This window comes from Tupaia chinensis, unplaced genomic scaffold (assembly GCF_000334495.1).
Source record: "Tupaia chinensis unplaced genomic scaffold, TupChi_1.0 Scaffold000217_1, whole genome shotgun sequence".
Taxonomy (NCBI): Eukaryota; Metazoa; Chordata; class Mammalia; order Scandentia; family Tupaiidae; genus Tupaia; species Tupaia belangeri.
Window position 1 is genome coordinate 6,435,227 of NW_006159692.1, and position 25,201 is coordinate 6,460,427.

Below are 25,201 nucleotides of genomic sequence, written 5' to 3' on the forward strand. Positions count from 1 at the left end.
TTTCTGTCCCTGCCAACTTTTTTCGTCTTTATTAAGAAAAACAAACAAACAAACAACTTTTCTGCCCCCTTTGTAGTGCTTTTAAGTTGCTAATTTCTCTCTCTTCCTCTCACCCTGGTCAGGATCCATCCAGGCAGGTCCTCCTCTGCTGCCTTGTACTTTTCCATGGCGCTCAAGCACGCCCACCACGTGATTTTCATTTTTTAACCTTTTTTAATTTTTATATGATGTATTTTTTCTCTTCCTTTTGTTCTAGTTTTTTCCTTCTTTTTCTTCCATTTATTCACTTTTTCTTCCCATTTCTGCTTTCTTTTTCTTTCTATTTCTTCGCTTTTTCCTCCTATTGCTGTTTCCTACTCTCTTTTTCTTTTCCCTTACTTTTCTATTTTATTACTGAATCCTTACTCACTGCCTAGAGAAGACTAGGTGCATAGTAACTAAACATCTGAATATTGGGAGCTTTAGAGGATTCTTTGCCCCTCAATGTACTTGTTGTAAAAAGAGGGAAACTCTCCTTCATAAATCCAATTTCAACACTCCTCCTGTTGTCCCCACATTGGAGGACACAGTATAAGGGAGAAAATAGCAACAAATTATTTCACAGGGAAACACAAGAGCTCACACAGAATCATTCTCCAACAAATTAGCCAATATTTAATACATTACCAATGACTAAAAATTGGAAAAGAGCCTCAAGGATGAGAGAATCAAGTAATACATCACCCAGAAGGGACCACTCTAATTCATCTCCATGTAGGATAGGGAAACATTAAAAGATGTTACCAGAATGTCAGAAAAAGAATTTAGGACATTCATGGTAACAAAATTCTATGAGATGCAAGAGAAAAGATACATTGAGCTCCAAGAGATGAGGAAGTCCTTCCACGGTATGAAAGAAGAACTGGACACCATAAAAAACAATCAAATGAAACTGTTATATATGAAGGCTGTAATACAGGAAATCAAAACCTCCCTCAAAAGTATTAACAGCAGGTTAGACCACGCAGAAGATCAAATCTTGAAAGCAGAAGCCAAAACCAAGGACCTAGAAAAAATTATAAAAAATACTGAACCTCTTTTCCAGATGGAACGATGGAGGGCATTCAAGAGAAGAAAGAGAAGGTTCATGCAGTGGCAGAAGCCACCAATAAAAAGGTTCCCGCTGTGACAGAAACCCTTAAGTTAAAGAGAAGGAATTTTGTGGAGCTGAAGATTAAGCATCTGAGAAAAAGGTTTGCTTAAAAGATACTTCAAAAGGTGAGGAGGAAGCTTATCTATGAAAAAGCTAAGCACTATCATAAGGAATACAGACAGATGTATAGAACTGAGATTCGCATGACCAGGATGGCAAGAAAAGCTGACAGACAACTTCTATGAACCTCCAGAGCCCAAATTGATGTTTGTCATCAGGATCAGAGGTATCAATGGAGTGAGCCCAAAGGTTCGAAAGGTGTTGCAGTTTCTTCATCTTCACCAGATCTTCGATGACAACTTTGTTAAGCTCAACAAGGCCTTAATTAATATGCTGAGAATTGTGGAACCATATATTGTGTGTGGGGGGGGTACCTGAACCTGAAGTCAGTAAATGAACGGATCTATAAACATAGTTATGGCAAAATCAATAATAAGTAAATTGCTTTGACAGATAACTCTTTGATTGCTCGATCTCTTGGCAAATTTGGCATTATTTGCATAGAGAATCTGATTCATGAAATCTATACTGTTGGAAAATGCTTCAAAGAAGCAAATAACTTCCTTTGGCCCTTCAAATTATCTTCTCCATGAGGTGGAATGAAGAAAAAGACCACCCATTTTATAGAAGGTAGAGATGCTGGCAACAGGGAAGACCAGATCAACAGACTTATTAGAAGGATGAACTAAGGTATCCACCATGATTATTTTTGTAATCTGATCAGTAAATAAACAGTGGCCATTTCAGACTGCAAAAGAAAAAATACTGAGAAAACAGCCAAGAAAACTGAGGATACTATATAAGAAATACTAGATACCATGAAAAGCCCAAACATCTGAATAATTGGTATACCAGAAGGTGAAGAAACAAAGAAGGGCATTGATAATCTATTCCATGAAATTCTGGAAGAAAATTTTCCAAGTCTAGAGAGTCATTCAAACATCCAGACCCAAGAAATACAAAGAACCCCAAGTAGAATTAATCCAAGAAGATCCTCTCCACAGCATATCATAGCTAGATTGTCCAAAAACCACAAAGACGAGATGCTAAGATTGGCAAGAGAAAAACAACAAATCACTTACAAAGGCTATCCCATCAGGCTAACACCAGACCTCTCATTGGATACAATGCAAGCAAGGAAGGAATGGGTAAATATATTCAAAGAGTTAAATGTTAAACAATTTCAACCAATAATACTATACTTGGCAAGATTATCCTTCATATGGGAAAAGAAGATAAAAACATTTTTGGATAAACAAAGCCTTTGAGAAATTCTGAAAAGAGTACTATACCAAGAAAACTAAAGATAGGCAGCAATCAGAGAACAAAACAACCAAGTATATGGCCAACTTAATTATAGGGACAAGTCCAGAAATATCAATAATAACATTGAATGTTAATGAATTAAATTCTCTGATCCAGAGACACAGACTGGTGGAATGGATTAAACATCAGAACCCCCCCCCCCCCATCACCGGCCTCCAAGTGGAATGGGATAAACACCAGAACCCCCCCCCCCCATCTGCTGCCTACAAGAGACCCATCTCATGAATAAAGACATACATAAACTAAAAGTGAAGGACTGGAAAACGGTATTCCATGCAAATGGAAACAAAAAAAGGGTGGGAGTCGATATACTGATTTCGTACAAAATAGGTTTTAAAACAAAAATGATAAGAAAAGACAAAGAAGGACATATATAGTAGTAAAGGGCTAATTCACCAAAAAAGGTATAATGCTTATAAATATCTATGCACCCAGCTCAGGAACACTCAAATATTTAAAGGAAAGACTGCTAGGTCTAAAAGGAAAGATAGACTGTAACACAATAATTGTTTGAGATCTCAACAACCCATTATCTCCTTTAGACAGGTCAATGAGACAAAAAATAAGCAAAGAGATTCTGCACTTAAATGATACCATAAATTGGATGGACTTGATAGACAGCTAAAGAACTGCCACCCCTAAAACACAAAAAACACATTTTTCTCAGCCTCACACGGTACTTTCTTGAAGATTGACCACATGATAGGGCACAAAACCAGCCTTTACAGATTCAAAGGCATAGAAACTATATTCAGCATCTTCTTCGACCATGATGGAATTGAACTTGATTTTAATCTCAGGAAAAACCCTCAAAAATACACAAACACCTGGAAACTAAATAACCTACTTCTGAATGACTTAATGATTATTGAAGAGATCAAGATTGAAATAAAAAAATTCATGGAAACTAATGGAGTACACATGTTTCCATAATTTATGGGACATTGCAAAAGTAGTCATAAGAAGGAGGTTCATAGCAATTAGTGCACACAAGAAAAAGATGGACAGGTGGCAGGAGGACACCCTAACATCATGCCTCAGGGAATTGGAAAAACAACAACAGAAAAATCCAAAAACCGCCAGGAGAAAAGAAATAATAACTATTTGAGTAGAAATAAGTGAAATAGAAAATAAGCGAACTATACAGAAAATAAATGAAAACAAAAGCTGGTTCTTTGAAAAGATAAACAAGATTGGGAACCAGCAGTTAGCGTAATGGCTATGTCGCTGAACTCCCACGTAGTCGACCGCGATTCGTGTCCTGGACCCGGTGGCTTAAAACTCACGCCGGGCGCGTGTGCGTGCGTGCCCAAGATCCTGAGAGGAGAATGGAGGAGAAGGGATTGCGACGTGACCACCCCCCTGGTGGGTGATTTCTCGCTTTCTGTCTCTATGTCTCTCTCTGTCTGTCTGGAGAGCGCATGCGCCCTGTAGCAGAAAACCTCTCCAAAAACAAAAACAAAAACAAAAAAAAAGATAAACAAGATTGACACATCATTAGCTAGACTAATTAAGAAGAAGAGAGAAAGGAACCAGATACTTCAAATTCACAATGAATTCGGCAACATTACAACACACATAATAGAGATACAAAACATCATTACAGGATACTATGAGTGACTCTATGCCAACAAAGAAGAAAACCTGGATAAGATGGGCAAACCTGGACACATATAATCTACCAAGATTGATACAGGAAGACATAGCCTGAATAGAATGATAAAAAACAATGAAATTGAATCAGTAATAAATAAGCTCCCAAGAAAGAAAAGTCCAGATCCCAATGGGTTCACTGCTGAATTTTACAAAACTTTTAAAGAAGAGTTAACACCCATTCTACTCACACTGTTTCAGAGATCCAAATAGAAGGGACCCTTCCAAATTCATTCTATGAAGCCTCCATTACCCTCATCCCCCAAATGGATAAGGATACAACAAAAAAGGAAAACTACAGACCTCTATTTCTTATGAATAAAGATGCAAAAATTCTCAATAAGATACTTGCTAACTGTATTAAATTGCATATAAAAAAGATTATTCATTATGACCAGGTAGGTTTTATCCCAGGGATGCAAGGGTGGTTCAACATATGTAAAACCATAAAAGTAATACACTATATTAACAGAAAGAAAGATAAAAACCATATTATTATCTCAATTGATGCAGAAAAAAACATTTGACAAAATACAGCATTCCTTTATGATTAAGATGCTTAGGAAAACTGGCATAGAAGAATCATTTCTCAGAATAATAAAAAGCCATCTATGAAAAACCTATAGATAACGTTATACTGAATGGGGAAAAACTGAAAGCTTTTCCAGGAAGATCTGGTACAAGGCAAGGCTGCTCCTATTGAATATAGTACTGGAAGTTCTAGCCAATGTAAAGAGAGAAGAGAAGGAAATAAAAGGCATTCCAATAGGGAAATTAAAGCTAAAATTAACTCTGTTTGCAGATGACATGAATGTATACATAGAAGGCCCAATAGTATCCACAAAAAAACTCAAGGTAGTAAATTCATGTACAGTAAAGGGGCAGGATACAAAATTAACTTACAAAAATACATAGCCTAATTTCTATATACAAAAAACAAGGAGACAGAGACAGAACTGAAGAAACTAATCCCATTACTATAGACACAAGAAGTATAAAATACCTAGGAATAAAATAATCAAGGAAGTCAAAGACCCCTATAAGGAAAACTATGAAAACCTCCTAAAAAGGAAATAGAAAAGGACACAAAAAATGAGAAGATCATCCCATATTCCTGGATTGGCAGAATTAACATAATCAAAATGGCAATCCTACCCAAATTAATCTACATGTTTAATGCAATCCCTATAAAATTACAAGAGACATTTTTCACAGATCTAGAAAAGGCAATCATAGAATTTGTCTGGAATCATAAAATATCTTGTATTGCCAAAGCCATTCTGCACATTCTCAGATAAGGGACTGCTAATCAGAATACACAGAGAACTCAAGCAGCTTACTTGGAAGAAAATGATTTACACAATTAAAAGATGGGAAAATGAGCTGAATAAACAACTCTCTAAGGAAGACATAGACAGCCAAAAAGCATATGAAAAAATGCTCAGCATCCCTCATTGTAAGGGAGATGCAGATCAAAACCACAATGAAATACCACCTAACTCCAGTACGAATGGTGAAGATTAAAAAAAACAAAAAATGATAAGTGCTGGCAGGGATGTGGTGAAAGAGGAACATTACTACACTGTTGGTGGGAATGTAAATGGTTCAGCCACTGTGGAGAACAATATGGAGGTTTTTCAAAGACCTTCAAATAGAACTACTCCTGGATATCTACCCAAATTACAGGAGAATGCTCAGTTGGAAAAGTGCTTGTACAACTATATTTATTGCAGCACTATTCATGATTGCTAAGACATAGAACCAACCCAAATGTCCACAAACAGATGAATGGATTCAAAAAGTGTGGTACCTATATACTCCATGGAATATTATTCAGCCATAAAAACAACAAGGCCCTGGAATTTTTTTTTTTTTCGAAAAGGTTTTTGCTACAGAGTGCATGCACTGGCCAGAAAGACAGAAAGAGACAGAGAGAAATCACCCCCCAGGGAGTATGGCCACGTCACAATCCCTTCTCCTCCATTCTCCTCTTGGGATCTTGGGCACGCATGCACATGCACATGGCGTCAGTTTAAGCCACTGGGTCCGGAACTCTAACTGCAGTCGACTACATGGGAATTCAGCGACATAGCCATTACACTAACTGCTGGTCCCAAGGCCCTGGAATTTGATAGAAAGTAGACAAATACCAAGATTTGTTGCTGAGTGAAGCAAGTCAGGCTATGAAAGAGAGACATTGTATGTCTTTACTTAAAACAAACAGACTCTCTGCACTCTATGGTAGAGTAAGAAAGCCTGGAGGACATAAAAGCATTAAAAATTGTTATGGACACTAGAGACAAAGTGGAAGGAGAGTGAGGGAGTGGAAGAGTGCAGGAAAGGAAATTAGGGGAAAAAATGGAGAGATAAGATATTTGTGGGACACAGAAACAGTTTGTTATCTGTTTATGAGGATATGTATAGCATTCTCAACTGGACTAAAATGTGGATCATGCTGGGTAAAATCTCTTTACAATCTAAATGATGTATAGTGATTGAATGCATAAATAATAATAATAATATAATATAATAATAAATTTAAAAATGTTCAGTGTTGAAGTAGATGAATATGTCAATCTATTAACACTGTATACATGCTTTGAAAAACCATACTGTACCACCATGTGAATAAGAAATTACAATTTAAAAAATTAATTATTAACTTAATTCCATCTGTTATTATTTTTTAATTTGACCAGAGAGAGACAGAGCGAGAGAGGGAGAGAGGGAAGGCAAGAAAGCAAGCCGCCAGGTCCAGGACTCGAACCATGGTCGGTCATGGGGGAATCCAGTGCCTTTATCCACCATACGACTTGCCAACCTCCAGAAATCACAATTTTTAAAAAGTCATGGAATTGGAAAAAAGTTAGAAATTCCCACCTAATTCTTTTGTTTATAAATGAGGAGATCGAGACACAAAATGAATTTATTTGTTCCATGTCACAAGACAAGTTAACAAGTTAACAAGTTAACCCAATTTAACAGGTCTTACCTACTGTAATGCTTAGGTCATGGCACTGTTAATTGACAACAAGGCCATCCTCATCAGGGTATGGGTGGTACAACATCAACACATTATTGCAGAAAATTGAGGATGCTTCCTTAGAGTACATTGCTCCTGACAAATAAATTGCAGTGTTGTCTCCAAATGCTGTTGTTACTGAAAATTGAGCTCATTTCCTTTAGAATGAAGTGTGAGGTCTTCCTCAACATTTAGTAGCTAAATGACCATATTCTTGAAAAGTGTTTAATTATCCATCAAGATGAGAAATTGGCAAGTATCCCATCTGCTTGCAATGTTCCTTCAAATAAATTGTCACATCTTTTTAAAAATATTTATTAATTTAACTTTTCTTTTTAAAAAAAGATGTATTGAATTTTACTCATTATCATTTGAAAAAATGGACCAAGGGAGACAGAGAGAGAGGAAAAGTGAGAAATCACCTCAGTGGAGGGATGACTGTGCTACAATCCCTTCTTCTCCATTCTATGCTCAGTATTTTTGGTGCTCACACATGCCCAAAGAATTTTTCAAGTCACCAGGTCAGGGACTAGAACCTCACGGTCAACCATGTGGGATCCAGCACCTTAAGCACCATTCCACCTATTGGTCCCATAAAGGTCATACTTTTACTATGTAGCAGAAACAAATTTGAATGCTTTCTGGTGTCCTGAATGGCCTGTCCAAATGTGTAATATAGTTCTAATTCCACAAAATCCATAGGTCAAATGTGTACACTATCATATCCCTCTGGACAAATTGAAGAGAAACTGAAATTTCAATCTCTCCTGACTCTCTTCTCTCTAACACAGCTACTCTCCTGGCTCACTTCCTGGCTAGGGTGAACTTGGAGCATGAAGTATAGGAAGACAATAGGTTAGCCCTGCAACAGGCTTCCAGATAAAGCTAACCCATGACAAACACTTCTTCCTGGGGGACCATTGGCTTCTGGCTGTGACAGAGTAACTGCTCTGGAGTTACCCCTGCAAATAAATAAATATAAATAGGGAAAAAGTATAGAGTTTTACAATATTGAACAAGAGGTAATCAAGGATTGTGTCACTTTACTAAAGAGAAATCAGGCCCTATAATCACCCTGAATTTAGAACTTTCCTTGCTTTGTGCAGGCCAGTGAGAACCAAGCAGAGTGGCTGGCTTTGAGTTACAAAGGCAGATCAAATCGAGTACCTAGAATTTGTGAGGAAGGGTACAGGACAGGAGGAATCTCGAAGAGGGAAGATCTCAAAAGTATATAGACCTATCCTTTGTGAGTTCATGGCTATGGGTTAAGTGGCACACGTACAGAAGGAAACACTATAAAGGCTATTAGAGTATGGGTGCTGGGGCGTAAGAACTGATGGTGATACTGTCATAGAATGGGAGAGTTGATTCATGTTGTGTAAAATCCTTGGCTCTTTAGGTCCAGATCACTAAGATTAGAGGCCCATCCTGAGATGCAAAATGAAAAACTACAAACACTTGTAAAGTAGGAAAAGGGAACTTTTCATAGGAAAGTAAGGATTTTATTATTTTTTTTGAGAGGTTTTTGCTATAGGGCGCGTGCGCTCACCAGACAGACAGAGAGAGACAAAGAGACAGGAAGTGTGGGGGGTGATTTCTCGCAATCCCTTCTCCATTCTCCTCTCAGGATCTTGGGCATGCACGCACACATGCCTGGCATGAGTTTAAGCCACCGGGTCCGGTACTCGAACCACGGTCGACTACGTGGGAGTCCAGCGACATAGCCATTACGCTAACTGCTGGTCCTCAGAAAGTAAAGATTTTTAATAGAAAAGAAGTATACCTCCATGTTTGAAAGGCATGCCGGTGGACAGCTGCCGAAGGACAACTGCACTGGACAGGTACAGTTAGAGGATAGGTGTTACTTTTCTTCTATGAGTTGATAATGAATATTTAGCAGGGGAAGGTCTGTCATAGTATCTTGCTCCTTTGTTTGAATTCATGGACTTTTTCCTGCTCGTTCAAATCTCTCTCACAGGTGAGGAATTCAATGACCATTATAATCCTGCATGCTCAGAGTGGACTTACAAAGTATGAGTGCCTAGAATTTGTGAAGAAGTGTACAGGACAAGAGGAATCTACAAAAAGGGAAGATCTCAAAAGTGTACAGAACTATTCTTTGTGAGTCCGTGGCTATGGGTTAAGTGGCACAAGTACAGAAGGAAATGCTATGAGTATGACTGCTGAAGAAGTGAGAACTAAAGATACCACACTGCGTGCAATGATAGAAGAAGCTGGAGTCCCAACTCAGCCAAGGCAGAACTTTCTTGGCACATCATGTATTCTATGGTGGTCTCCCAAATTCTAAACTATTGGAATAAAGAACTCATCTTGGACTGAAGGCCATGCCTAAAGACTACATTCAAAATGGAAATTAACCCACAATGAGGGCCATCAGATGTTGTGGTGGTTAAGGGAGCTGGACTTCCACATGTTGACCACAGTACGAGTCCTGGACCTGGAGGCTTGCTTTCTCACTTTTCTTCTCCATACTCCCTCTCTGTCTCTCTCTGGTCAAGATTAAATAAATAAATAAATAAATAAATAATTACTAGATATGTGAAAAAGAAGGAAATATGACCTATAATTAAAGAGAAGAAACATAGTGAACAGAAACAGAACTCATGGTATCCTAGATGTTAGAATTAGCACACAAGAACTTTGAAGTATGTATTATGAATATATTCAAGTACTTAAAGGAACAATTATAAGGCAATAGATGGGAAATAGCAAGAGAGAAATGAAAACTGTATAAATAGAATTCTACGATTATAAAGAGCAGAAATAAAAATGTACTGGATTAATAGCACTGGAAACTTGGAAAGAAAAAGATGGTAAATTTACAGACATATCAATAGGATAATGATTGTTACCATGAAAGTACTGTAACATAGAAGACACTTGGAAAAAGATAATAATACTGGGTGAGTGTCCCATTTTCATGGTTTTATCTTGAGGGCGTGCCCCAGGCAATAAAATCTTGGGTGACTAAACTTGGCTATGAAACATCAGACTCAATGGTTTAAGGAATTAGTGACAACATTCAGGTACACTTCCCGCAAAGAAGCTGAAAAGAAAGGGAATAACCCCTCCAAAAAAGAAAGAACCATCTGGCTATACAAACTCTCCAAAGTCTCTGATAAGTTCATGAATTAGACATATGTGAGAAAACTCCAAATCTCAGCTAAACTTTAAAAAACTAAACTGAGAATTCAGACATTTGAGCTTGACTCTTCCAGAAAACACAAAGGAAGAAAACACTTCTCCAAACATTTTATGAAGCCAGCATGATTCTAACCAGAACACTTGAAGATGTTACCAGATGTACATATTTATACCTTGGAATTAGTAAGATAATGAAATGTAATTGGAAAGCAGGGAAGTGGACGGTGTAGGCTAATGAATGGACAGAGTGTCAGCTATCAGTTACTGAAGATCCTGTGGGAGTCTAAGCACTAGTATGTTTAGAAAATGGTATCAACAAACTAGAGGGAAAGGAGCGTGCGTTCAGAGACCAGAATGCCAGAGTCGTGACTGCGTGGTACCCCACAGATGGTCAGGCCATCTATTAGGCCAGCACTGTGGTAAGGAACACATAGAGAAAACGGCTCTCACCTTTGGAATAGTATACTCTCCGAGCTTAACATTCTGAGTTACTGTGTGGGGCAGGCTGTTCGGGACAAGGTCGATGTATCTCTGAATCTCGTGCACCACGGCATCCGTGTAGGGCATGCGACTCCTGTCCTGCATGCAGGGGCTTCTGTGTCTGCCAATCACATTGTGAATCTCTTCTTGGACTTTAGCTGAAAAGCAATGATCAGAACTTATGTGAAAAGAAAAAAAAAAAAACTTGAATTATCTTCCATTTTGTCCCTTAATGATTGTCACATGGGGGCATTTCATCTGGAAGAGTGAAGATATAAAGTGGTCAGAAACTCCTGAAAACCCAGGATTCATGGTAGAATGACATAGTAAGGGATGAAGATGGGAAGAAAGATAAGGAAAATACATACACACGGTGCAAGAAAAAATCCAAGTGCAAAACAAAAATGGAAGCAATAAATATAACACAAGGAGGGCTTTTGCAATGTGCATAAAATTTGAAGACTTGGAATGAAATGTCACATATCTTTTTCGTCATAATCATCATAAGTCTTTTTTTTCAAGAATTACTTATTTAATTTTATTGTCTTATTATTATAATTATTATATTTTAATTTGCTACATGCATCCTCCAGAGAGAGACAGAGAGAAAGCAAGCCACCAGGTCCAGTACCTGAACTATGGTCGGCCATGAGGGAGTCCAGTGCATTAACCATCACACCAGCTGCGGGACCCCCATCATAAGTCGTTTAAGAGTGAAGTTGTATTGTAGAGTCAGGATGGTTTAGTCTGGTTCCTTCACTGCCTATCTTATCATGTTAGAAGTCCATGGGATAAACAACTTACAGTATTGCTTATACTGCACTTGCATTCTTGTTATGTAATGATGAGTCATCATCAGTGCTGTTGATGCCACTGAATGTAATGCACATATGTACGTGCAACAGTTTGGTTTTGGCAATGAGCTACTATTGTCCACAGCCCCTTTAAGAGAAAATGAGCACCTGGTGAGTTAGCGCTGTGTCCTGCTGCCTGACTGCCTGCACTGACATGCACTACCCTGTGGTGCTCTGCCCTGCTAGCTAGCCCTGCTCAGTTGGCTTTGGTTCAGGCTGGTGAGTCCTGCTGGCAGTGGTTTGTAGGTGTCTTGCTCGGTTCAGCTCAGCTCCCATGGGTGAGCTCCAAGAGGGAGGAAGCTGCTCTGTGAGCATTCTCCAAGTTACTAGCTGCAGGAAGGAGGAAGTGCTGGCAAGTGCTGCTAAGGGCTTTGTGAGCCCATTGAGAACTCTGCAAGCTCCCACTAATCTTAGCCAATAAACAACGTGACATCAGTGCCTCCTGTCTTTTTCCAAGCCATTCACCTCTGTCATACCCACCCTTTGGAGGAGAAAAGAACCTTGCAAAACAGAAGTTATTTGTCTGAGAGAATCTATGTCATGTAAAAGAAACATGGAAGCACCATACCTCTCAAGGTGTCCTAACAAATGAGGTTTCAGGCTTTTCTTTTAAATTGTACTGTTCAAAAAGCATCTTCTAGTTATAATGGGAGGAAAGAAAGATCTTTTACAAAGTGGAAAGATATGGTGCAGATTTCATAAGAGATAAGAGTCACATGGTTTAATAAAATTCAAAGCAACAAATCACAGAACACGGGATACTAGTGAGAGATCACTTTATTAAATGAGGACTTGATCAAGAAAGATGTGGAAAAAATGGGCAAATTTCACTTGAAACATAAGTGAGGAAAACTTTGTTTTTCTAAAAACAATGTATTTGAAAATATTTCTTTAAGTGTGGATATAACTCTTTTGTTAGAGAGTGAGTCATTTTGATAGAGTAAGGTTGTAACTTTGTTGAGTGAATCCCTCCATTGCCACTATGACTGGGTATATATCTCTATCTCTATGTATCTATCTATATCTCTATCTATCTATCATCTATCTATATATGTAATTATTTATTTAATTTTATTTATTATTAATATTTTAAAATTTGTTATAGAACACATATACTCACCAGACAGAGAAAGAGAGAGAGAGAGAAAGAGAACATGAGAAAGCAAGCCTTCAGTTCTGAGACTTGAACCGCTATTGGCCGTGTGGGAGTCCAGCAGCTTAACTACCACACCACCTGCTGGCACCATGGTGGAAATATCTTTTGATAGAAATATATTTATCTAGACACGGAAGACATGTCAAACAATCTTTTTGGAGAAACAGAGAGGCTAATTCCAGATCCTAAGCCAACTGGGCTTATTACACCTTTCACAACCCAAATCCAGGATACTGCACAACAACAGGGGAAAGAATAACCTCTGCTGTTGTTTTACCATTTCATTCTCTTTTTATACTTTGATCTAATTTGAATATAATTCACCCAGTGGTAGGGAGATGTACTCCTGAAAACCCAGGATTCATGGTAGAATGACATAGTAAGGGATGAAGATGGGAAGAAAGATAAGGAAAATACATACACACGGTGCAAGAAAAAATCCAAGTGCAAAACAAAAATGGAAGCAATAAATATAACACAAGGAGGGCTTTTGCAATGTGCATAAAATTTGAAGACTTGGAATGAAATGTCACATATCTTTTTCGTCATAATCATCATAAGTCTTTTTTTTCAAGAATTACTTATTTAATTTTATTGTCTTATTATTATAATTATTATATTTTAATTTGCTACATGCATCCTCCAGAGAGAGACAGAGAGAAAGCAAGCCACCAGGTCCAGTACCTGAACTATGGTCGGCCATGAGGGAGTCCAGTGCATTAACCATCACACCAGCTGCGGGACCCCCATCATAAGTCGTTTAAGAGTGAAGTTGTATTGTAGAGTCAGGATGGTTTAGTCTGGTTCCTTCACTGCCTATCTTATCATGTTAGAAGTCCATGGGATAAACAACTTACAGTATTGCTTATACTGCACTTGCATTCTTGTTATGTAATGATGAGTCATCATCAGTGCTGTTGATGCCACTGAATGTAATGCACATATGTACGTGCAACAGTTTGGTTTTGGCAATGAGCTACTATTGTCCACAGCCCCTTTAAGAGAAAATGAGCACCTGGTGAGTTAGCGCTGTGTCCTGCTGCCTGACTGCCTGCACTGACATGCACTACCCTGTGGTGCTCTGCCCTGCTAGCTAGCCCTGCTCAGTTGGCTTTGGTTCAGGCTGGTGAGTCCTGCTGGCAGTGGTTTGTAGGTGTCTTGCTCGGTTCAGCTCAGCTCCCATGGGTGAGCTCCAAGAGGGAGGAAGCTGCTCTGTGAGCATTCTCCAAGTTACTAGCTGCAGGAAGGAGGAAGTGCTGGCAAGTGCTGCTAAGGGCTTTGTGAGCCCATTGAGAACTCTGCAAGCTCCCACTAATCTTAGCCAATAAACAACGTGACATCAGTGCCTCCTGTCTTTTTCCAAGCCATTCACCTCTGTCATACCCACCCTTTGGAGGAGAAAAGAACCTTGCAAAACAGAAGTTATTTGTCTGAGAGAATCTATGTCATGTAAAAGAAACATGGAAGCACCATACCTCTCAAGGTGTCCTAACAAATGAGGTTTCAGGCTTTTCTTTTAAATTGTACTGTTCAAAAAGCATCTTCTAGTTATAATGGGAGGAAAGAAAGATCTTTTACAAAGTGGAAAGATATGGTGCAGATTTCATAAGAGATAAGAGTCACATGGTTTAATAAAATTCAAAGCAACAAATCACAGAACACGGGATACTAGTGAGAGATCACTTTATTAAATGAGGACTTGATCAAGAAAGATGTGGAAAAAATGGGCAAATTTCACTTGAAACATAAGTGAGGAAAACTTTGTTTTTCTAAAAACAATGTATTTGAAAATATTTCTTTAAGTGTGGATATAACTCTTTTGTTAGAGAGTGAGTCATTTTGATAGAGTAAGGTTGTAACTTTGTTGAGTGAATCCCTCCATTGCCACTATGACTGGGTATATATCTCTATCTCTATGTATCTATCTATATCTCTATCTATCTATCATCTATCTATATATGTAATTATTTATTTAATTTTATTTATTATTAATATTTTAAAATTTGTTATAGAACACATATACTCACCAGACAGAGAAAGAGAGAGAGAGAGAAAGAGAACATGAGAAAGCAAGCCTTCAGTTCTGAGACTTGAACCGCTATTGGCCGTGTGGGAGTCCAGCAGCTTAACTACCACACCACCTGCTGGCACCATGGTGGAAATATCTTTTGATAGAAATATATTTATCTAGACACGGAAGACATGTCAAACAATCTTTTTGGAGAAACAGAGAGGCTAATTCCAGATCCTAAGCCAACTGGGCTTATTACACCTTTCACAACCCAAATCCAGGATACTGCACAACAACAGGGGAAAGAATAACCTCTGCTGTTGTTTTATCATTTCATTCTCTTTTTATACTTTGATCTAATTTGAATAGAATTCACCCAGTGGTAGGGAGATGTACTAATGATGGAAAATCTTCTTGCACATTGTCTAGACACGCAAAGGGTGGGATGGTTATCAGTGTGGTCTGGCAATTTCCACCTGCAATGCCATCTGCCCATCAGCTGTGATCATACCTGAGATCTCGGGATGCTTCAGCAGAAGCAAGAGTCCATATTTGAGCGTGGTGCTCGTTGTCTCTGTTCCTGCACTGAACAAATCCCATACGGTCGTGATCAAGTTGTCCAAGGTAAATTCAGACTGCTTGTTGTGCTTTTCCTGGCAATGATATATTAGAATTAGTTGATAAATTTAAAAAGCCTTATGGGTAACATAAAGTTATTCAATATAACGTCAGTATTTGGCAGATTAATCCAGACATTAGAGTGTTAGAGCTAAAGTTAAAGTTAGATGAATTTTTGGGACTCCTTCAAACTTAAAATATAATCAGAGTTACAAAGTTCCAAGTTCCCTTTGATTGCTCACTTTCTTACCCACTAGAGCCAATCAGTTCCTCTCTAATTTCTTTTGAAAGTAATATTTTTTTTGAGAGGTTTTCGCTATACGGTGCGTGCGCTCGCCACACAGACAGAGAGACAGAAAGCGAGAAATCACCCCCCAGGGGGATGGTCACGCCACAATCCCTTCTCCTCCATTCTCCTCTCGGGATCTTGGGCACGCACGCACACGCGCCCGGCATGAGTTTTAAGCCACAGGGTTTAGGACGCGAACCGTGGTTGACTATGTGGGAGTCCAGCGACATAGCCATTAAGCTAACTGCTGGTTCCCTCGAAAGTAATTTTTATTGAGTCATATTGTTACTCATTGCCAACCACATTGCGAATCTTTTCTTGATCTTTCTAGCATCTGTTGTCTATGTTAATTGTGTCTGAATTTCTCATCCGAGCTTCTAGAACCACCCACCCATAAACTGCATCATTAGTCGCGACCTTATCAGTCATCATGCCCACCACCTTTCCTCAATTATAATCAGGAAAACCTCTTTGAAAATTTCGCAGGCCAGCATGTGGCATGGTGCTCAAGGCAACTGGATCCCACATGGCCAATCACACAGTCTGAGTCACAGACCAGGCAGCCTGAAGAACATGCCAGGTGTGGGCATGCCCAAGGTCCCAAGAGAAGAATAGAGAAGGGATTGCAGCCTGGCCATCTCCATCCCTGTGGGGGGGTGCTTTCTCATCATCCCTCCCCCCACCCCCCAAATCTGTCTCTTTTCAGTGTGAGTATGCGATAGCAAATTTTAAAAAAGGAAAAAAATTAAAAATAATATTTCACATACTAGATCATTACATGTATCATTCTTCGTCGTCCTTGTAAATCTAAGCCAAAGTTTCCTCAAAACCTACCTCGTCTGTGAAGATTTCTTAGAATTTTTCCAAAGGTAAGCCATTCTGAATTTCAACCCATTTCTGTATTTTCTCATTAGCTACATTTTCCATTTATAAAACTTATTTTAGGTACAATGATGTTATCAGACTTGAATACACATGTATTCATTGGTGTGTGTGTGTGTGTGTGTGTGTGTTGTATGTGTGTATCTTTTAAGCTGCTCCTAAATAAAGAACCAGCTTTTTTTTTTTTTGAGAGTTTTCTTTTGCTATAGGGCACGTGTGCTCGCCAGACAGACAGAGAGAGAAAAAGAGACAGAAAGTGAGAAATCACCCCCCAGGGGAATGGCCACGCCACAATCCCCTTCTCCTCCATTCTCCTCTCGGAATCTTGGGCACGCATGCACACACGCCCGGCATGAGTTTTAAGCCACCATGTCCGGGATGCGAACCGCAGTCCACTACATGAGTGTCCAGCAACATAGCCATTACGCTAACTGCTGGTCCCCAAGAACCAGCTTTAACATAGTAAATATAAAACCTATTAAGTCTTTTTTTCAAAGAGCATTTAGAAATATACCAAGCAAAAGGTTACAAAAGCAATGACTACTCTTTAGTACTCTTTAGAGAGGAGCTTCATTTTTTTTTTAATAACTGTTTCACCAAAAAAAAAAAAAAAAAGAATCCATAGGTCATATCACTCACAAAGATGAAATAGCGACAAAGATTAAATAGTGAATCTAGGTCACATTATACCTTTTCCATTTTAATCAGGAAGTAGTCAATATAATCCTGAGGGTTATGGGGGTCCAGAGATTCCTGATGTTCTTTTACTTTCTCCAAAATAAACTTTTTCTGATCAGCAATGATTTTGTTCAGATCATTATGACTTCCAGGGAGGTAACATAAAAGGGGGAAAGTATTGCAGAGCTGAAAGAGGAAAGACACCTTCATTAATTAATTCAGCAAACATTTACAGGCTCTTATTTTGTGTCACTTTGCTATATGCCAAGTAGGTAAAGATGGGTGAGATGTGCTTCTCACACTAGAACATTTGGAAGTTGAAAGAAAGGGCACTGATAAAATGGCCAGAATTGCACGATACACAAGTCACAAAACAATTTCGAAGTTGCTTACACTCATTCCTTAACCGTCGCTTTCTGAAGGAAGTTGGGAACGTACCACTGTCATCATCTCTCTCCAAATGAGAATATAGAGGTTCAGAAAAGTCAGTCAACTACTCTAAGACAGGAAGCTAGTGATATTAGAGCTAGAACCCAGCGTTCATCCCAGTTTACCCTACACATATTTCTCTAAGAAGTTACCTAAAAATTTATCAAGGCTCATCCTCCTTTCATGTAATAAAGAAACAGTACGTTGGAAAGATGAGGAAGTGCCCAGATCACTTAGCTTATTTTATTTAGGCATATTTCACTCTCGGGAGTGTGCACACTTACTTGACCTGTCTGACCTTTTCTGGTCCTAGAGCTCACTGGCCCTGCGTGAAACAGCACCTCAATACCCTTGATAATCACCAAGGCAGCTTAATTTATTCAGGCCAGTAGCTTGACTCAAAGTAGATACAGAGTCAAGAAATCTAGATTCTAGATCTAGTTCATTCATTGTATCAACGAGGCCATTTTGGAAAATATGCCTCATAGCTCTGGATCACAGTCTCCTGTTCTAAACAATGAAAGGAAATGGTGCTGGAAAAACTGGATTTCCACCTGTAGAAAGATGATCTGAACTCCTACCTCTTTGACAAAAATCAAGTCAAGGTGGATCAAGGATCTAAATCTAAGACTTCAAACTATTAAACTGCTTCTAGAAAACACTGGGGAAACTCTGGGAGACATTGGGGTAGGGAAATACTTCTTACATAAAACCCCCAAAGTACAGTCGATAATCCCCAAAATAGACAAGTGGGATTACATCAGACTAAGAAGTTTCTGCATGGCAAAAGACACAGTAAGTAGTTAGTGTGAATCGACAGCCCTCAGAATGGGAAAATATTTTTGGAAAACTATGCATCAGATAAGGGATTGATAACCAGAATACATAAGGAACTAAAGAAGCTGTTTGGAAAAAAGATGATGAACCCTATTAATAGATGGGAGGAGTTGAAAAGAACACTCATTAAAGAAGACATACGAATAGCCAGAAGGCATATGAAAAAATGCTCAACATTCCTCATCTTAAGGGAAATGCAGATCAAAACAACACGATACCACCTAACTCCAGTCACAATGGCTAAGATTAAAAAAACAAAAAATGATAAGTGTTGGCGGGGGTGTGGTGAAAGGGGAACTCTCTTACACTGTGCTAAGACATCGAACCAACCCAAATGCCCCCGTATGGCTGAATGGATTGAAAAACTGTGGCACATATACTCTATGGAATACTATTCAGCCATTAAGAACAACAAAACCCTGGCTTTTGACAGAAAGTGGAAGAATATGGAAGATTTACTGCTGAGTGAAGCAAGCCAGGCTATGAAGGAGAGTCACTGTATGTCCCCACTTAATATATACTGAATGTCCACACTCTATGACTGAAATGGATGGGCTAAAGGATGTACAAACACAAGAGGTGGATGTGAATGCCAGATGTGGTGTGTGTGGAGGAGTGGGGCCTAGGGAAAAACATTTGAAGGAGGGATACGAAGATAGCATTGTTGAGACAGGGAGGTAGTTATATTTTGATCAACTCAACCAGAGAGAAATGTTCACATATTGAAATGATCACCTTGTAAGCTAAATAATGTGATTGAATGTATTAAAAAATGCAAATAAGAAAAATAAAAATAAAATAAATAAATATAAAAAAATAAAAAAATTTTTAAAAATGAAAGGAAAATGATTTGTCCTCTAGGGTCCTTCCCAGCTGTTATATGTTATAACATGATATAACCTTATAAACTGTACAGAATTTCAGTTGTTATTGATTGTATAACACTAACTTTTTTTTCTCTTTTTTTTGGGAGAAGAATTTTTTTTGCTATAGGGTACATAATGCTCACCAGAAAGACAGAGAGAGACAGAGAGACAGAAAAAGAGAAATCACCCCCCAGGGGGATGGCCACGCCGCAATCCCTTCTCCTCCGTTCTCCTCTCAGGATCTTGGGCACGCATGCACACATGCCTGGTGTGAATTTAAGCCAGTGGGTTTGGGACTCAAACCGCTATTGACTACATGGGAACCCAGCAACATAGCCATTACACCAACTGCTGGTCCTAATACTAAGATTTTTTTGACATTGGACCGAAACCAGAAATATATTTTACATCATGACCGTGTATACCTGTAGATATACAAAAGCAGGAAAAAAGTGTTTCTCAAAAAAATACCTTTTTATAAGTGACATATTCTGATATATTTTTCTTTCTAATCTACTTTATTTTTTGCTTTAAATTTTATTTCAATATATCAAATTGTTTTTATTAATTCACTCACTGGTTACAAATAATTGGTAAATATTACTTGGGCTATTTTTAAGTGGGGTTGAGGGCTGGGTAGGTATGGGCAGAGAAGAACTAGAAAATTATTTCTCATTTAAAGAATACCTTTGAAAAATAACCCTCTCAAAACCAGCCAACATCGTTAAGAAAATTTCGCTGCCACACCAATCAGATTATCAAAAAACGGAGTTCCATTTTTGCACATCTGTGGGGATCCACTCCTAGGTCATATTTTTCTCCTCCCCTATGCTGCCCCTTAAAAGAAATATGTATCTTATCTAGAATGATCCTGAATTAATCTCTGCATATTTTTAAAAAGTGCTTGGAGACTATATATATATGTCATTATGAAAGTATGATGAGGCCTATGTATTCTACTGTGTCTAATATTGCATTAACCTGCACAAAGTTTATGCATTTTTTATGCATTTGTCTTTTCTTGCTAAAAAAGGGATTATTGTCAACCAGCATTTCCTAAATGGTGTCTTGTCTCCTTCCTTCCTTTCTCCCAATTTCCCTTTTCTTTTTCCCACCTTCATTTTTCCTTCTCTCTTTATTTATTATTTTTATTGTTATTATTATTATTTGAGAAACCACCTTATCTATTTTTAGACGTTTCCAATTCTTAAACTGTGAACCTGTGCGTGGCCTAACCTTCAGCCCTATGCCACCTGCCTGGCTCTCAGGGCATGTTTTTATCTGTGTGGTGTGATTATATTTTGTAAGAACTTCACCTGTTTAGACTGTAACAAGAAGAGAATGTAAGTAACCCTGAGGAACCCTCTCAGATACACTTGCCTGCAGAAGTGGGTCACACCTCCTAGGCACCCTCTTCCAGAATTTGGCTTATGAAAAGTTGGAATCGGCCCTGGTTTCCAAGCAGCGATATGCTGGGCCAGTTCTCCCCACTGGGAAAAATGTCCTGGGGGCAGAGGTGGGCGCTCTGTTACAGCTGGCGAGTCACTCGGGTCACCAGGAGAACTGAGCTATCCTCGGGTCTTTGTGGTTCCCCTTCCTTCTTTAAATGCAAATGAAAGAAGACACATGTATATGTACATGCACACACATGTACACGTGTATCATGTACATACGTGTGCATAGAAACATACATATAGATGAACTATGTTCTGACGTCCTTTTACACTTGGTTGATACATCTAAAGACTTCTTTTAATCAAAAGAATTACATTATAGTTTATTCCTCAAGAGAAAGAGAAGGGCCCTCCAGAAATGAAAAATTGTACCTTTCTGTAATGTCTCAAACAAAGCAAACTACGATGCTCTTTTATTTTGTTCTGAATTCTTGTATCATTCTTTCTGAGGCCTTTTGAAGTTAATCAAAATGATTAATGTTTATATTTTAATCTTAATTTTTCTAGTTTCAAGCCTGTATATAACTCTTTTAGATAGGGGAGGGGGGTGAGACAACTTTAAAATTTAAGTAACTTGAAAATTTGACTTTTAAACTTTCCTATTAGGAGGTAAATAATAGTCTTTTATTACTTTTGGGTAGCCCCATACACTGGTGGTTAAGGGAGGTCAGATTCAAGCAGACAACAGTGGCTCGAATCTCAGTCCCAGTGACTTGAAAAACACTTCAGGTGTATGTTCATGCAGGCCTAAAATCCCAGCAGGATGGAGAAATGGAGGAGAAGGCATTGCATGTGACCATGCTCCTTTGGCGATGCTTTCTCCCTCTTTTCTTCTATCTTTCTGGTGAGCACACATACCCTCTGACATTTTTAAAAATAAAAATAAAGATATAAAATGAAAATAACCTTGACCTTACCTGTATCCAAGGAGTGCTTACAACATTGAGACTTTCATGAAAATACTTTATCAAGGTATGAAATTTTGGATCACTATAGTCAAAACGAGTCTGAAAAATGATGGAGCAGATGACGTTGCAGGGAACACAGGACAGAAGGAAACTAGGATCACAGGGAGATGCTGAAAGCAAGAGAGGTTGCAAGTTAATACCCAGTTTTCATGTAAATCTTCAATCATCTGTTTAATTAAAGAGAGTTGAATTCTGATTTTTTTAAGAATAGAAACTACCTAGATTTGCCCTTATCACTATCACCCTCATATATCTAAAATAAAATTGTTTTCCCAGATGACCGATTTGTTAGCCACCCCCAAATTCTCCTATTTATATCATTTTTCAAATTTTCCTCATTCACAGGAAGGAAAGCATATAAAAGAGGGTTTTGTTGTTTTGCTTGTGTGTTTGCTACAGGGCACATGCACTGGCAGAAGCTAGACAAGGAGGGAGAGTGAGAGGTGCCCAGGGGGCTGACCACGCTGCGATCACTTCTCCTTCACCCTTCTCGTGGGATTTTGACCATGTACACATGCCTGGCATGTTTTTCAAGTCACCAGGTCCAGGACTTGAACCACACAGTTGGCCATGTGGAATCACCATGCCATCTGGGTGGTCCAAAAGAGATCATTTGAAAATATTATTACGTATGAGAGATTTAGTTGTCAGGGTGGCTACCTCCTTATGCCCACAGAAAACTGATCAGCCTGATTAAAACAAATCAAGAGACTAAGGAAACTTGAAATCGTACAAACACAGCTGAAAAAAATGGAATGTACTAGTTTATCAAAGAGGAAAATAATAAGAGAAATAGGATTTATTTTCTGGTATTTGAGAAGATATGTAGTCGTTTTAAAAACGAGGTTTCTATATGTAGTCCAGTGAGCCTTTCTCTCTCCTCTTTCCCCGTCTGCCCATAGCAGTGCCAGTTTGGTATCCTTTCCCTGCTCTCATGAGCCGTTTTCAGGCCTGCTTGGGGGTAAGCCTGCTCTTCACAGAAAGCAGCATTGTGTGATTAATAAAAGTTTCATATTCTCTGTGTGTATGTGTGGCATTGTTCATAGAAACATCTGAGACGGATTCGGGGTGGCAGGTCCCTCTTGCCTCTATGTGATGACGATCACTACATTATAGCCCCAGGAAGTAAAAACCAGCTGACCAAAACGTACACATTATTTAAAAAGTGGTTCTGCTCACCCTGATCAAGAAAATCCCAACATTAAGAGTTACCCAGTGATGAAATGGGCTTCCCATGAGTGTGAGGCCCCAGACTAGGTGGAATTAGACAGAGTCTGAATGATCATAGGTCAAAAGACTTAAAGAAGGTCATTGACACAATAAGAAAAGTTGAACAAGTTAATAGGAAGTTCTCCTTCAAAGTAAGTGCATAAAATGATTTTCTAGATATGTATGGACACTCAATATTTACCGACTAATTTAATTTCCAAAATTTTATCCTACAAAGCATCTGCAATGATTCATATGAATTTCAGTTTTTAAAATCAGTAGCAGCAAAGTCCGGGAACAACCTAAGTGGACAAAAATAGAGGTTAAAAATGAAAAAATCATGGTATGTGGCCGGCAGACGGTGTGGTGGTTAAGGTGCTGGGCTCCCACAGGGCCGACCGCAGTTGGAGTACTGCACCTGGCAGCTCACTTTCTCATTTTCCCTTATCTCTCTCTCTGGTCAAATTAAATAATAAAAATAATTCTTAAAAACAAAAAGCATGGTATTTCCAAAATTATGGAGTACTGTACCATTTTATTTATAATCTTCTTGAAAAACATTTAAAAATTAAACATGAGAAAATATGCATTCAATACATGATTTTTAAAAATAAGTTTAAAGGACAATATATAGTGTAACTCTCATGTTCCTATCCCTTTTACGCCAGATCACAGACCTATTCTTAGGCAATACATATTAAAAGCCTGAAACGCTGGGGATCAGCAGGTGGCGTGGTGGTTAAGGCACTGAATACTCTCACATGGCCGACCATGGTTCGAGTCCTGGACCTGGTGGCTTACTTTCTCACTTCAACTCTCACTCTCTCTCTCTGTGTCTCTCTCTGGTCAAATTAAAATAAATGAATGAATAAAATTAGATAAATAATTTTTTAAAAAGCCTAAAACAATATTCATTGACTTCTAGCTCCATTTTCAAAAATTTATTTTAAGAAAAAAATAAAATAGTACTACATATTTGCAATAATTATATTTTTATATTAACAGAAGCAAAAAAGGTGAAGGAATAACCTATCTGAACATGATATATTATATAAATGTTATAATAATATAACATTCATTTAAAAACACAATGGCAATTTACCATATAGAATATAGTATTATTAAGTTAATAATGCTCTTTAAAAATTTAAATGTTGAGAGTATAAAAACCACGTCTATCATATTGCCTTGACCCACTTCCCTGCCTGGTCCTGTTGCCACCTCTTCTCCTCCCTCCTCCATTCTCCCGGTCCTGCACGTGCAGGCACACAGCTCCATCCTGATGAGATCTCCTTTCACACTCACTCTGTGAGCAGAACAGCAGCCCTACACACTGCAAGAATTTGGTGCCTCTGCAATGTTTCTCAAGAAATCACTTAGATTTTCAAGTTAGTGTGGCCAAGAGACCATCCCTGATTACCAAAACTCATGTTCTCTTCTTCCTGTGCACAAAGGTAACCACATTGCCCAACTCCTCTGCAGTCAGGTGTGATCCTGTGTCTAAGATAATGCCCATACAACTTAGTAACAACGTTAATGTTTTACGGCTGGTCTAAAAACTAATTTCTCATTTCCTTGTCCTTTGCTCCTCCTAGTTCCTCACAAAGAGAGGATTCTGGATGACCCTGGAAGCCAGATGCTGAAGACGTTAAAGCCCCCATCAATCTGTTGCCCAATAGGGCTGTTCTGCAACTATTTCATCTCTAATTACTATTCTCTGAGCGAAAAGTAAGCTTCTGTTTTACTTAAGTCATATCTTCTTTAGTGTCTTTGTAATTTCAGTCAGATCATTACTGTCAATTATATAAAGAAATATACACCATTGGTTTCTTTTAAGGCTTCCATCAGACACGAGGCTTCCTCTTGAATTCTGTCTTCAATAGTTTTCTTGCCCATTCCCATGTTGCGCAAAACCATGAGGGAGAAACGCCTGGTTTGCTTCCATGTTTCTCCATTACTGAAGACAATTCCTATCAAGACAAAAACAAAAATGAAAATAAAATTTAAAAACAAAAAAAGAGAAGGATTTTCTTCATCACCCTGAATTCTAGCTGAGTTGAGCCCTGCCTCACCTGCCTACTCTCTTAACTCAACCTCGTTATTTTACTGTCA

General features: G+C 38.5%; 1 protein-coding gene across 1 annotated transcript in view; it reads right to left on the bottom strand.

Moving 5' to 3' along the window:
- The window catches only part of LOC102502213 (cytochrome P450 2C3-like), a 33,690-nt gene that overhangs the window by 3,909 nt on the left and 4,580 nt on the right, over window positions 1-25,201 (bottom strand). Inside the window, exons 3-7 of the mRNA XM_006147656.3 lie at window positions 24,910-25,059; window positions 21,830-21,990; window positions 17,339-17,512; window positions 15,371-15,512; window positions 10,809-10,996 (exon numbers count right to left, since the gene is read on the bottom strand). Coding sequence (XP_006147718.1) covers window positions 10,809-10,996; window positions 15,371-15,512; window positions 17,339-17,512; window positions 21,830-21,990; window positions 24,910-25,059 — 815 coding nt within the window. The remainder of the gene's footprint in view (window positions 1-10,808; window positions 10,997-15,370; window positions 15,513-17,338; window positions 17,513-21,829; window positions 21,991-24,909; window positions 25,060-25,201) is intronic.